The sequence below is a fragment of the Balearica regulorum genome, chromosome 4, assembly GCF_011004875.1.
Source record: "Balearica regulorum gibbericeps isolate bBalReg1 chromosome 4, bBalReg1.pri, whole genome shotgun sequence".
Lineage (NCBI taxonomy): Eukaryota > Metazoa > Chordata > Aves > Gruiformes > Gruidae > Balearica > Balearica regulorum.
Window position 1 is genome coordinate 37748733 of NC_046187.1, and position 16401 is coordinate 37765133.

Below are 16401 nucleotides of genomic sequence, written 5' to 3' on the forward strand. Positions count from 1 at the left end.
AAAGGGATATCTCAGGTAACCCCAGCTTCAGAAAGGGTTTGTTCTATATTTTACACTAACCACTCACTAGACTGCGCCCACACAATCTGGTGTCTAAGGTCCTCTTGTTTAAAAACATTTCTTGTCAGACTTTAGGCATGGACTTTGTTACTAGCCCCAAATTGCAAAATTCATAGCTGCAAGATCATCTAGCAGATAGATTTTGCAACGCTTATACACCTCTGAGGATCCTAAATGCTTAATCTGGACTGAAGAAAAGACTTTAAGCTGTCTACCCAGGTATATGAAATATTCACGTTGTAAATATGTGTGCAAGGTTACCCTAGATATAGGGTATAATAAATCTCATTTTAAAAAGCTATTCATAGTCCTTTTTCCTTACATGCCATTCCAGTAGCTAAGTAACTAAATTCTAATCCAGCAGAGTAACTGAATCATCCATTGTGCAAGAAAATAATGGAAAGCACTTTTACTTGATAAAAGCAAAGGCAAACACAGATCAAGATGTTAGTGTTTAGCACTATGATCACAGTGTTTGTAAGCTATATCTCACTACTAATCCCCAAAAAGTTCTCTTTTCCCCCCAATTCTAAAGTTTCATGTAGGATTCTTATTTTTATTTTGAATCTAGAACTCAGTATAGTGCATGTTCAGTTTTTCTTAGATTAGTGATAGTAAAAATAGATAATATGACCTAAATAATAAGGTATCCCTTATTAATAAGCAGAAAATAGCTTAATAGAGAAAATATGCTTCTGCCTATGTCACATGCAGGAAACACCAAAGTTGATGAAAATATCAAAGAGACGAGGTAGGCTTATTACCCTTTTCCAAGTCCTCCAAATAACACATAGTAATACCACTGATACGATGCAAAATCAAAAGTCAAAAAGGTAAAAATTTAAAGGCCAGGGCTTCACAAAGTATTTTAATCAGAGTTTGAGAAACCAATGTTGACAGAAAAGATGCAATTTACATTAGCTGTAGTTGTGCAAACAAGTGCCATGAAGCATCAGTCAGCATAAAGTGCAACTGTGTTATCATTAATAAAGAAGTAAAACTGGAAGGAGTCAAATGAATTTTTTTTCTTTGAGATATCAGTAGCACGACATAGGGAACACACTTTAGGAATCTTAATCTTTGAAGGAAAAGATGGAGCCATAAATCAGGTCACATTATTGTATAAAAAAAGACACATCTGTTCCCAATTCACAAACAAGCAACAGTTTGTTAGCAAATATAACAACTGACAGTGATTGACGCAAATTTGAGAAAAAAGAAATGGAAGAATAACAGAAAAAACTAATTAAAAAGTTATCTTAGCTATACATTCAGCCATAATTAATGCTATATTAAACAAACCAATTAAATATATAATTCCTTCAGGTTACATTTCTTAAAGATAATATATAGTAACCAAGCCATTTACAGATACAGCTCTACTCATCTACAGAGAGTGTATTCTTCTCAGGTATGGCATATACCTGAGATTTACAGATAAGTATGCAAACTTAAACATAGCCACAAAGACAATGGAACTTAATTTCCTACTTGAAATGTGTTTCTTTTTTTAATACATTTTACATCAGAACTTTTGAATTGATGTTTCATGTAAAGATGCTCTATATGCATACACACACCCACACCCCGATCTTGTATATTTATCTACAAAAACACATGAATATGTAACACTATTCAAAGGTTCATTACACTTTATGAGAAGTCTGTATTTCTGATGTCACCTGTAATTGAAGCAAATTAAACTGATAAGTGAAAATGGCATATTTAATTTTATAGTACTCCCCATAACTTCCACTCATCATTCCTTGAAACAACAATGAACTTAGTGCAGTTTCCTGAGACCAAGTGGCTCTTTTGACCATTTCTTAATTGTTTTTCTCTGATCTCACTAACTGGAATTAAATGGCACTCAGAAAACATCAAAATAAAATGCAGAAATAAGGATGAGTTTTTATAAAAATATAATGTATTTTCATGTGTCCTATGTTAATCTGGTAAATAGCAGAAACATAGCCAGGTATTTGAAGTTACAGATATTAATTAACAGTTCATAAATAAAGATGCTGAATTATTTCTTTGTTCCAGAAAATAGATCATAAAAAGCAGGAAAGGAAGAGGAAAAACTTATTATTATACATTCAACTTGCTTTCAGACTATGTCCCTTCCCTTTTCTATAAAATTTTGCTTTCTCAGCTCGCTAGTAAAAGAAATAAATAGAAGGAAAGCAGCTCTAAGTCTAATCAAGTATAGATTATTTCACTTTCACGCACAGAAGGAACTTGAATTTCACTGTTAAGCAAGATGAAGTATTCTTAGCGTTCATGTATCTTTCATTGATGGTAGCCACAAATGGCTTATTGTTTATAAAATGGCAATTCCACCATACAGGAATAACTGCATTCATCACTGGAAAAACATATTTTATTCCCATGTCTCCCCATAACACTTCTGATGTTTTTTCTCTTCTATACAGCAACAACAACATAGAGTACTCAAGCAGTCCACAGTGATAGACACACATTCCATTTATAACTCTGTACTAAATTCCAGTTTGGTTTTGCATGAGATAAAAGACAATAGATAAACAAGCGAGTCTGTTAACAACTGACTATTCATAGCTAACCAAAAGAATCAATTCTCTTCCTTTATTTTTTATTTACTTCAATTCTTTCAAAATGCTTTAAAAACAAAACAAACCCTTCAAGGAACCACCCCACTTTACCAGAAATCTTGCAGATATGTTTCATTTATGTTAGACCAGATGTGATGAAGGTGACAAAAATTCTGCCTATTTCATAGCCCACCCTTCTGGAAGGGCAGATAGTCTTTCTGATTAGTACCTACCTCTCCAAACACAGTAGTCTAAAAGGTTAACTTCATCAGAAAGTCCTTTCAAAATCAAGCCACATCTGACTTGCCAATATAGGATTTGGAAACTAGAACATTAAATGAGTTAAGCTCAGCAGTGAAAGCAGTCAAATCAGGGAAGAATTTATATGTATGAACATTTTTTTGCGCATAATCCCACCTCTTTTCTACCTTCATTGCAGACTACCTTGTCTGACATTTGCACTAAGGGAGTTATTATTAAACTGTACTTCTGTATTACACTACAAAGCCATGAAAAAAATTGATGACAAAATTTTTTAAATAAAATAAAAAAATAGCTAGCCGATTTTTTAATTTGTTATAATACTTGAAATATATTTTTTAAACTTTCTTACTATTTGAAATAAATTTTATTTGAGAAAAAGAACTATTTTTGCTTTTTCTTAAGAGGAATATTTGTTTCTCTTGCATCAAGATACAAATGCGAGAACCTTATGATTTCTGATCCAAAATACATCAGTAAAAATTGGAGTGTTGCTGTCACCATTTCCAATCTCCAACTGATTCATTTCAATTTTACATTAGGTAGGATGACTAACAGACACCTATGAGATAATAAAATGCAATCCAAGAGCCCGATTGCACTCACTGCACAGCAATATTAAGGAGATGTAAAATTTAAGATGTACTAAAAACTGAAGTTGAATATTCATGTGAACATAAATTCACTTCAGGAGTTGTTTTCTACAACAAATGTTTTCATATTCCCTTAATATGATTAAATTTCAAATACAGACAGGCACTATTATTTATGACAGGTTTGCAGATTTCAAAGTTTTGGCTGTATTGTGAGCACAACTGAAACAAATTCTCCTAATCCTGAAAACGTTTTCAAGAGTACAATAATGTCTCCCATTTAGCCCTGGAGAAGCTACCAGCACCACCCCTTCCCCCTCAATAATCACATTCTCAAGAAAGTTAATGGGCCCAGCGTTCTCTCAGTGACAGGGACCTCTCTCAGGGTATGAGTTAATACCTTCTAGATAGTGTATTCAAAATGAGGTCTTCTTGTTTCTTTTCTCCTATTACAGCAATTCCAATTTTTAGAAATATTGATAGCTATCACATACACTAAAGGCAGAAAAGAGAAAGATTCTAATCCCACCTTGCCAAACAATCTTGATTTATCAAGCTTTTATGTTCAACAAAAACAAAAAACATTGGGCTAATCCACAGGAGGATGAAAAAAAAAAAAAGTGTCAAGTGTCATAATGCTCTGAAAAACAATGCATTTCATTTGAAGATATTACTGTGAGTTCTTTTAATTTGTCGTCTTGTTTTAAGCCTTCCGAGAGAACTGAGTCAGATACTTGGTTTGTAAATATGCAGGCAAAAATCTTCCTCCATCAGATAAAGGCAAAGATTTACAAATATTCAGATTATACAGGAGCTGTGTCCTTAACTACAAAATCACACACCATTCTGTCTTTTGCAAAGGCAATTCGGTTTTGCCTTTTGTCACATGAAAAGGTTCTCAGCTAAAGCTTATGCTATCGAGAAAGTTTCTTTTATATAGCTTTGTATAGCTTCTTTTTTCTTCTCTGTTTTTTTAGTCAAAAAATGATTACTGAAGGCAACAGGTTAGTTCACTGTGTCTCTTGCAAAACATGCAATAACATACAATAACACACCATACGCCGCTAACACTTAACTTATTTTACATTATTCTTTAGACTGAATATTTTGATGTTTCTGCAATGAATTTTAGCAAAAACCACAAAGCACTACGTTTGGCTTCTAAGGCTGTTTGACCTGTTTCCATACTTGAGAAAAAGCAGTACTTTACAGTTGCCATTATAAATTCATTTTTATAGAAAAAAAATTATGTGGGAAAAGTGTGTATAGAAAGTTTGAAAACACCATAATGGAAGAATTTTATTTTTTTTTTAAACTATGTTTGAAACAAAGAAACAAAGGAAAGAGGAAAAGTATATGTATAGCAACTGAACAGAGAAGAATTGTTTCTGTATACAAACCTGGAAATTCTGCAAAATACTTTTGATACTGACCTTCAGCACTAGTACTTTAGTCCTGACCCTTCTAATGAAAAGAGCATGATTCACTGATAATTAGATAATGGATTTGTAGTGGTGAAAGCATTCAAAAATTTTCCAGTAGTTACGTGAAGGCTATGGCAACAAAGTCAAGCTGTTTTCAAGTGGTAAAATAAAGAAGGATTTAGAATTCAGTTTCTTTAGACTGCCACCAATCACTATCACATTGTTTCAAGTGTTAGTGAGATATATCTATAAGCAGTAAATATAGTTTTCACATCTATAACTGTGACTCCTATGTGTGCTATGTATTCATATAGTATATACATATAAAAAGTATTATTTGTAAAATATATACAGGCACTAAATTCCCTTGAAAGCTGAAGTTCTGAAAGAGTAAAAAATAAGAGGAAAACTAAATCTTATAAAATAAATCTTATAAAATACAGAAAAAACTAAATCTTATAAAATACAGAAAAATAATATTTTAAATTGTGGTTTGGGGTTTTTGTTTGTTTTGTTGTTTGGGCTTTTTTAAATGGGAAATTTATTATTGGAAATGATACCTATATTTGTATGCAGCCTCTCATCCTGGAAATTGCCACTAAAACTTCAGAAGTTAACTGTATGGAAATGATAACTCCAGCTTAACACCTTAGGTAGTATATATTCACTTGTAAATATTTCTTAACACTGCCACACAAAACATAGGATAACAATCAACACTGGTATCTAACAAATCTTACTGTTCTTGAATTTTTAATTAGCTGCCTAGTATTAGACTCATTAATATAGCTCAGCCATGGTTAGGTTTTTCAAATGTGGACTTCTACATTATCTAGTAAATCAAAGTACATTTGATCAAAGTACAATGCTCTTTAATAGAGTTAACCTTTCTAGGTAGATTAAAGCTAGTGTTGTCATGCCTACCAGAGCAACAATTATTGGTTTAGATCTGTAATTAATTAAAGCTTGCTGTTTAGAGACTACATGAATTCTCTTTCCAAGACTACTTCCATACTTCTCTAGCATCGACTTATATAAAGCAATAATACTTCTTTATTATTACAGAAGTGATTTAAAATATCATTGTGATTGTCTTCAACTTCTAAAATACATCTGTTCAATTGGACTTTGTGATAGCACACTGTGGATAATAAAACAACTCATGGTCAAAGCAACACACAGCATTTTAATCCCCTAAGGTATATCCCAAAGCATTGTATTCACAATTCTGAATAATCACTGCAGAATTTCTGAATAATTCAGCTTTTCCAAAATTTCTGAATGAAGTTCTCCACCTCAGAGACTCACATATCTTTTATAAAGTGAAAGCATCCTAAGACGTAGTATGCCATGCGTGTAAATCCTAACAAAGACAACCAAATATCTACTGCACTGATGGAAACAAAATCTAAATCTTACCTGAGATAATTCATTAGTGTCCACAAGTCCATTGTTGTCTGAATCAAAATAATTAAACATTTCATCTACAAGAAGTTTCTTGAAAGCCATTTTCTCATCAATGGTTTTATCTTTTGATTGTGCAATGTATCTCCGATTTTGCAGATCCAGTAACGTATTTTTCATTTTAGTGTATTCAGTAGGTTTGCATTTATCCCCTGAAAAAAAAATACACAAGACTATTTTGAATTCAATCTCTTATTAAGAGTTTAAAAGTAAATAAAAAAAAAAAATTAAAAATGGACAAGTAGAGAGCATTATCTTCTTGTAACAATACCAACAGAGTTGCTTTATGAGGTAAGGAATTTGTTCTGTAGGAGTTCGATCCATACCGTTTCCTTGTCAGGTCTTCAGATTAAAGCCAAAAAATTATTGCAGTTCTAGATACTTTCTGTAGGGAAAATTTTCTGTGTATGGAAACTAAGGAAAGCTTTAACAGTTTCCAAGCCTGTACTTTTCTCATTTAGATCACTCTGAAAAGTTGCATCTGAGGATTTTTTAAAATGTTACCTTTGGTAAAGCATTTCATGTAAACATTCATAAAGTGAATACTGCAATGTAATATATGCTGTGAAACCTGCAAATATGATAGAAATTTACACATTACAAAGAATATATTTCATAATAATATTTAACTTCAGACAGTAGAAATTACACTTGAGCGCTCATAAGCTAGCTCTACCTTTTGATTTACTGGACATACCAAACTTACTTGAACAAGAGAAGGTGGGATTGCCAGAGGAAGAGAAAGGCTATCTTTGACAAGATCTAGTTTATTCTTTTCGTTATCAAGTCTTCTATAAAGCAGAAATTGCTACAGCAAATATCCTACACACAGTGATTACAGTCACTACTTATTCTAAACCAAAGCACAATACAGTGTATGTCTGGTATTCTCTTATATCAGTTGCTGTATATTTTAAATTGAAGATAGAAACTGTTCAGAAGTTTTTGTTTTTATTAAGGTAACCTAAGTATTTCAAAAGTTTTTTGATGAGATATGTAAATGTGGACCAGCAAAATACCACGTATTTGTTGCAAACAAAGTTAGCTACTACTAAAGTTAACTTCAAGTAGTGAATTCAAGGCTAGAGCAATACACTGATTAGCAAAGAAACCTATTGTCCATTCTTCTTTTTAGATGCTATGATGAAGATATAGATATCAATGAGGAACAATTATTTACCTCACGGAAACTGCTTAGGCAGTTGTTTGGTTCTGCAAGTGGATCCCATTTAAGAAATGTCTAACTTACGTGTATGAGATTGGAGTTTATTATTTTGGTGTACTTAATGACATATGCATTATTAATGGTGACTGTACCACTACATACACCTCCATCACCATTTCACAAGGTAGACAGAGAAAAAGTTCCTAAATGCTTCTCACTAGCCTAGCAAGACTCAGATCTAGAAGAGGAGGACTCCTACAATAGAAGTTAAATTGTGGAAGTCGAGAAAATGTTTTTAGGAATCAAAACCACTCTAGCAGTATTTCTTTTTCTTCTAAAAGCCACTGCCTGTGATGTAGCTACCTGAAAATCCCAACTCAGGTACCAGAAATAAACAAAACCAAGCTGTATTTAACCGCACCCTAAGCTATACAGAGTATTTGCATATTTGTCTTTACCTGCCAGAGGCATGGAGATTGAAGACATACAATTTGTAAGACCTGAGTTCTCTGTGACTGCTTTTCAGGGGTGTAACACAGAAAAACTCAGAAGGGAAATGTGTTTATTCTTTAGACATTCTGGAGCTGCAGTGAGCGAACCTTTCCATTGGCATGGATGCAGGCTCCAGGTGGTGGGGCGGGAAGAGAGCACTTAACTTTAACATCCTCTGATTCATTTGGGTGAACTTCAAAAGACTGGGCCAGGAAAGCAACTACCATCTTTGTCTCCCCTAGATAGCTTTTCTGGTTGTGGTATCCTCAGAGACAGTTTGGTTTTAATCTGGTGCAGCTGAGGTCTAGCACTATTTTACCTACACTCCTGGCAGGGTGGGGAAAGACAAATCCTATTTCCTAGATACTATACTGCTCAGACCTAGTTACCACGTCCAGATTTTCTCTCCTGTAAATTATTTTTGATCAAATAGTTCTCATTCTGCAATTCTAAAACTGCAGAGAAATATTTCTACCTTAGAGATATGCAATAAAAGCAGTTTAGTTCTTAATAATATTTCTTAAAATCCTGGATTTGTTGCAGTATCTTTCATGAGTCGCTACAGGTTGGAGTTCGAAAAAGAAATGGAAAATGAACAAAAAAAGTCACATTGACTTTTTTTTATTTTTCCTGGAGACACAAGACAATGTCTCTCACATTAATGATCAATCAAGAATTGCATATACGTTCTCACCTGTACAAAGAAAATAATTACATTAATGTTCATTGGAATACTAAAGTTTATTTATTAAATATGGACAACTTTTGCATGGGTTGCATGAAGATTTCAACACAAGACTTTGTATAAAGTAGTGTAAATTTAGAGAAAAAATAAAATTTATGTATTACATGATCATGAAAAGCATTGTAATAATTAGTTGCTTTTCTTACTTTAAACTCAGTTTTGAGTTAAAGAAGTTTTAAAGGAAGTTCAATCACAGTTCAATACAGACATTTTAATACACTTTAGATCTAAAGCTTAAGGAAGAATGAACTAGTGTATTCTCTCACAATACCTATTCAGAGAGAGAAGAAAGAATACAGACAACAATTTTCTACACCATTTCTTTCTTGTACACTTCCCACCGCATAGCACAAACTTCTGAAACTAGCTTAATAGTCATATAAGAGCACTTATATATTACATGTTTATAAACTATTTTTAATTTTTTCCAGAAGGGAAAAACATCTGTACCATTCTTTTTAATATACAACATAAATTCTGCCTAATACAAAGTTATCTGAGAGATTGCTATTGCCACAAGTCTGACTACTACTTGTAGAAAAACTTCATTCATAAATTAATAGAAGGCTTTTAGTCACACTCTCTGCCTAGTAAAGGTACCACACCATCAGTGTCAACAAAATACCTTAAATTACATTGCATTAGCATATATATGGTTTATAGTACCTCATCAACAAAAGAACCTAATTTCCTGAGAACATGTTGCTAAAATCTATTATATGTGTTCTACACTAAGATAACTTTTCATTTTTATTTTTCCTGTTCCTGTGATATCCTCTGGAAATATTTTTAACCTGAAAAGTAGCTCAAACTTATCAATATGTTGTATTAATTACTAACAGAAACTATTGATGTTGCTTTAATATTAATGAAAACAGAATTAAAGAAATAGGATGTTATTTAATTATCCAAAAAGTAGGGTTTTTTTATAGATACTGAAACATTAATCACGATGGCAGTCTTTTGAAAACCAGCTGTGAATAAGGTGAATACAGTTCACAAAGCAATTTCATGTCTCTTCAGCCCATCTTCATCAGATGATTATTTTATACTCAACGACAGTGTTAAAGCCTATCCTCTTTATGGGGTTGTTTGTACCATGTCTGTAAGGTAATAGCTGTAATTTTCTCCCAGTGTGTACCTGCTCACTCTATGGATCAACCTGACGGAATTACAGTGCCAGCCACGATAGTCCATTGGCTTCTAGTTGCGTTTTTTATGTTTCTTGGAGTCCAGACTGATTCTTTTAGTGCTTCCCTAACTTGCTTGAAAGCTAGTCCTCATGATGAAAATACTGCTAAGACCTTTTGGAAAAATCTGTTGGCCATCATTTATGGTTTAAAACAAGATGCTGTTTTGTTTCTCACTTATCTACTTTATCAACAGTAGCTTCATGCACCCTGCAACCACACTGTGCCACAGTTCTCTGTAATATGAAAGTGGTATTCCCCTATCCATTTATCCAAAAAGGATGTCAAGGTCATTGCACACGAGCACATGGTTTGCATATAAGGGGGGGGGAGAACAATACTCAGGCATTTAAGCACATTGGTAGTACTCTACAATATCTTAAACTGACCTTACAAAAAAACATTACACAAATGCTTTGGTTTCTGTTGCCCTAGAGTTTGGGGGTTGGTTTGGTATTGTTCATGACAGATCATAATAAGTAATGTAAAAATAACCTGAATTATTTGTCCTTCAGAAGCAGTGAAACACATATCTATTTGATAAATCTTGGGAGGAGCATAGACGTTCAGGTGTCTGGGCAGACATGGGGTACATGCTGCACATGATGAATGGTTGGTTACCTTTCCTTTTCCCCTGCCTTATCATACCAATTGAGAACATCAAACTTTAATGTTTGCGATAAAAACTAGGTGATTATGCTTAGCTATTATAGATAAAAGTAAACATACGAGTAAAAATAGCTGTCACTTGTAAACAGTAGTTCTTTAAGAAATTGGAGAGAAGAAAGTTATTTTTAATTTTATCTTTTTAATTGCAGCAAATAAAAAAAAGAACAGGGAGAAAAGTATTGTCTGCTACTTATAGCACATATACTTACACAAGCACAGGTAACTTCAAAAAGAGCCTGAACACTATATAGCATTTCTACCCCAAAGTCTACATCTATTTTTTTTTTTTCCTATTGCTGCTTTAGTTTTCATTATGTTCAGCAAAGTAATCTGTTGTAATAGAATTATTATATTTTGATCTAACACCCACCTTTTAAATCGTACCATGCATACTAACAACACCTTTTAGGCTGGTGACAGACGAACCTTGAGTTTATGATCTAAGCTAATTACAGTTGTGGTAAAACAGATTTACACAGCTATACAACATTAAAACATTTTAATTTTATACATAATTCAAAGTCATCTTTATACCAAAAGACTCCATAGACCTGAACATAAGGACAAACATGATGGATGGATGGATGCAACTGACAGATAAGAGGATCACAATGAGACATTGCTAGTCAACACAACACAGTCTCATTAACAAATCACCCTCTTATCTCATTGTCATGACTGCACTTTTCTGCAATAGCTGAGGAAATGTGAAACAGATGTTTAAATTACAAGAATGAGGCTCTGTTTACAGGAGACCTCCCCCAGGCTGGAGCTACAGCACAGAGAAAAACTTAAGAGTTGCTTTATTTGTCTTCTAATTTAGTAATCATTACTTGCGAAATAGTTGCCTCAATGGCACACAAATGGTAAATAGGGATTAAGTATGACAACGTTTATAGTGAGGAAAAGTAATTTATGCTTAACATAATTGAGAAAGACAAACTACTGGGAATATACTATATTCCAAAAAGACCTACTAAATTCTGTGTAATTATCTATGTATATGAAAGAGAAACATACACATTGTGCATACTTTACTAAATTCAGTTTTCTGAATTTCTAGTTTTGGTTTTGTTGGGGTATTTTTTGTTGGTTTGTTTTTTCCACTTGTGAACTAGGCTTCCTACCCAAATAAATAATTTCTAAAAAATTACTAGAAAGCACTAACATCAAATTTAGTGTTTCCCTGTTCTTTTTTGTTTAATTCATGGAAAGGACTAATTCTAATACACAGCATATTTTGTCAAAAATCTCAAACCAAAAACTGCTGTTATTTTACAACTTTTCTGACATCATCTGTGCAATGCTAGAAGGTGTGCAGAAACCTAAAAGTGATAAAACAAACACACTGGAATGGAAGGACCATTCTTTGGTCCCCATCTTTTCATTTTGAAGTAGTGATAGTCTTAAGAGTTTACTTAATTTAAAGTTAAAAATAGCAGAAAAATGGAAACATTTGACTGTTTCCTTCCATTTGGTAAAACACAGTTTTGCAGCTGTATCTCCATTGCCTAGGAAACAGCTGAAAGTTAGATTTTGAGTGCTGTTGTCCTCCTAGATGGTATTGAATAGATTATATTTGCCCATAATACAGAAGAAAAGTTGTACTTGTCAATTTAACTCTTACTTAATTTGCAAAAAACCCCCCAAAACTAACTAGTTAGTTATGAAAACTTGGCAAATGAATATACACATTATTCTTAACATCCATAGAAAAATATTAAAGAATCAGGTAAGACAATAGTTTAGGAGTCACTCCTTAAGTCCAAATTCAGACATCAGATTTTTGTATTACACAGTTTTTGGAAAAACACTAGTATATGTAGAGAAGGAAAAAAGAATGTATTATTTAAAAAATGCAATCAAGACAAACCATCAGATTTCTGTGCTCAGTTTTTTCACCAATTTCATGATTAATACAAGTATTTTAACCTCTCCTTGCCTTAGCATCTCCACCTATGTAGCTGGAGTAACTCTTATGTCAGAGAGCTATCAAATCATTAATATTCATGGAGTGTCTATCTCTGAAAGTCATCAGCTGCTAAGATACAAATGCATTCTGAGTTATTTTATTATTTTGGGCTGAGTTGTATCTATATAGCACAAATGATTTCCACAAAGACATTTTTCCTTGAAAATTAAAATAACTTTGGATCTTCCAGAAGCGGACAACTAGTTTTCAATAGATCATGTTGCATATGAACAGGTTTAAGTATTCCAAAACTGATATAAGCATAAATCAGATTTTTGGAAATGCTCTAACCTGATAAGCAGCAAGCCTACTATTAATCTTCTACGTGTATTTTGAACATATTCCGAATAATCTAGTTAGCCAAAACAATTCATTGTAAAAATGCAAATTATACTCCATGGAGCAAAAATAAGAAATTAATCCAAGATAACATGCCTACACATGGCATATATATAGTCTATATATGGCACACACATATATAAACTAATACAGATACTCACATACACATTCATGTGCATGTATACACCCCCATACACAGGATGAAGAAGTCACTACAGATATGGTCTGATATCAATTCAGTTTCAAACATAACACAAGAGACAACTTGAAGGTCTTCATTCATTCAGCTATTTTTCAATTATATTTCAGTCTCTATAGATGAAGCATGAAAGGTGTAATCTCTCCTGTAGCCCTAACAGATAAAGGAACATTTTAAACCACCAAAATTGCTTTGACTTATCTGAAAGAAACTTCAACTTCAACATCATTTCACAATATCTTATTTTCCAATATCAAACTCTTATTTTCCAAATCTAGAGCTCAATAGTTTTGACCCTTATTCTCTGTTCTCCTCACTGAAGCTCTGCAACTGCACTTGAATAGAAGCAATCTCATTTGTACATAGACCTAACCTTTGATCTATGGTCCAGAGGTTGAGGGAGGAGAGCTTTACACTCAAAACTAGTATTTTTCAATAAAAAATCCTGGATAAACAGAGATTAACATCAAAACGTTTCCTTATTGCAGCTATGTTTTAAACAAAAGATGAGAATTTTCTACCAATTTCTAAAAACATGAGAGTTTAGGGTTGCAAATCTTGGTCCTGCAGCTGCTCAGCTTTACATATTTAGAGTGCCTGAAAAACCCAAAGACATTTTGAATCTCTCTGGGTTTGGCTTTTGGGGTGAGGGGAGGGTGGTTTTTTTAGCTAATTTATACAGCACTCAATCAGCATATAGGCTGCTTTATGCCTTATTTTGTAGCTTCCATACTTTCCAATGATTTTTATATAATTATTTAAATCTGAATTCAGCATTGCTGTCAAAGTTAGATACTTAGGCGTTAAGGACTTCAATTCTTCATTACAAACTTTCAACACAGTGTTGTCTATTTATACACAATATATGTATAAAAATACCTCCTGCACAACATGAATACCCTACTGTCCAGACACAGGCACACAAATAGAAAGTTTTAAAGTTATATCTGTCATTGTCCTTAGGCAAATACTTCCAAGTGATTACCATCACTGGCTTCTAAAACAGAATTGAAGCTAGCTTTTCAAAGCCTTAGATTCACTTTGTAAATAAGGAATAGAGGTGCCCTTTCCTCAAATATTACCAATTAAAATGCTTTTAAACCATTCTGATCTTTCAAAACCGTAAATTGTATACAGAAGTCATAATTCTACTTAGTTATACGTATCTGCACAAGTCTGGTGTCCAGTCTTATCTGGAGATAAATATAAATGGTTTTTCAGTGCTTAAAGATGTATCACTTAGGTTAAATACCATTAGAAGTGGAATAAAATTTGCATTAAGAAAACCAAAAATAGGTAAAACAGGTAATAGTATTTCAATTATTTTAGCTCAGGATTAATTAGAACAAGCATTATATGGTATGAGAAACCATACCACAGATCTCTTGACAGAAAAAAAAATAGGTCATATAAACTTTCACCTTCAAGATGACATTTGAAGGCTGAAGCCAGTTGACAATAATGATCAAAACATCATTTTCCACAGCTGAGAAAACACTGAATGCACAGATTGTTTGGACTGCATGTTAGCATCATAAACACCATAAGCAGACTCTTCTAACAGGATTGACCCTGCCTTCAAACAAACGTTAAATCCATGCCAATTTCAACCAGTGATATCACTTCTCAAAATTTCTTGATGCCTCAAGTGCCTACCTCAGGATATTCTACCATAAAAAAAAAAAAAAAAAAAAGATGAAAATGGCTACATTTAACAAACGTGCCCAATTTTCCAAACATATCAGAGTATTTCAGGTATGTTATTCTTCTTTTCCCAACATGTGCAGAAGAGATTACCTGTTACCTGATTTTTTGTTTTCTTGTATCTTGCAACTCAAGATTTCAGATCAGTTTTTCCATTTGTCCAACATATTAAAAAATAACTTCAATTTTGTAAGTTAAAATTCATATACAACATTAATAAGAAGATAATCTGCACTTCCTTGTCCTTCCTAGCTTATTAAAAGAAAAAACTGAGAGAGAAAAAGATAAAAGCGGTATTCCCTAAAGGCAGGCATTGCTAAAAGTGAAACAGGAGTTTAATGCAGCATTTTATTTTCCCCTCTGGTGCGGTTAACCCAACCATTGCTGTTAGTCTTCCTCCCACAGGGCTTAGACAACTTTTGACTTGCAGTATCTAAAGTGATATTATGACAGCTATGAAACCCTATAGACTTACATTAAAAAAAAAAAAAAAGGAGATAGATTAAAAAATATTCCAAATCCAGAAGGGAAATACTTATGGGATGTCAGCTTAGCCATAAATCTATGTGGAGATTTATGCTAAGGTTGTTTTTTGGTGGGGTTTTTTTTTGTTTGTTTTTTTATACACTATGCTTCTGCTGTTGCTTCTGAATGTGTAGTCACATTTGTTACATTCAGCAGTGTAGTCTTGAAATTGTGTTTTCAGTTTTCAAAATGTGTTTAAACCTCATCAGTTATGGTTGGGAAGATGATGTCAAAGAATGCGTCGGAGGGCTTTCCTTTAAACAACAAAAGAAGTTACTGAGAGAGATGAAACATGACTTATATTAAGTCATTATCTTCTTTTTCCCAACAGCTTCCCAGAGATGCTGAGTATTTATGGGTTTACGAAGGTGAGGTCTCAAGACTGAGTTAAGCCTAACTAAAACAGCACTGCAGTTAGAAATGGAGCAACAGAACTGTCTTTTTTATTTCTTCCCCCCATCACATATTCCCACCAGTTCCTGTATTTCACATTTAGCACAGCTGGCTTTTGATGCTAATTACAGAAGTTTTTACATTCAGCTTTTTGCTACAGGAAAAAATAATTTTATGTGTGTATATACATATATGGAACAAAAAATTATTGTTATTGCAATTAATATTTTAAGTAGTCTATTAGCCCAATTTATTTAATTAGTTCAGAAAATCCTCAACACAGATAAAATTACTTTAAAAAAACCTTTCTCATATCTTCTTGAAATATCTAATTTATGCTTACTCTTCCAGGTTTTCTCTGGTACTAAGGTTTCAATCTTTTCCTCAGGAAGAGTGGGGGAAAAGGCTGTAGGAAGTCAAGAGCATCCTGAGGATGAATACAAAGGTATGATGAGAGGTTTTTCCTGCTCAGTCTCAGCGTCTGTTTGGGTTAGATTTATGTTTCGCTATCAAAACCTGCTGCTTCTTTTTAGTAACAAGTTTGAGTATGAAAATGGACAAATCTTCCCACAACCGCAGTTGAAATGAAAGGTTATTTTTTGTTAAACACAGATTATTCATATATGGTTTTGA

At 33.2% G+C, this 16401-nt stretch overlaps 1 protein-coding gene across 2 annotated transcripts in view; it reads right to left on the bottom strand.

Annotated features, from left to right (window-relative positions):
• The window catches only part of FSTL5 (follistatin like 5), a 317677-nt gene that overhangs the window by 144032 nt on the left and 157244 nt on the right, over positions 1 to 16401 (bottom strand). For both annotated transcript variants that reach the window (XM_075751811.1, XM_075751810.1), the window contains exon 5: positions 6331 to 6527. In XM_075751811.1, the coding sequence (XP_075607926.1) occupies positions 6331 to 6527 (197 nt within the window). The remainder of the gene's footprint in view (positions 1 to 6330; positions 6528 to 16401) is intronic.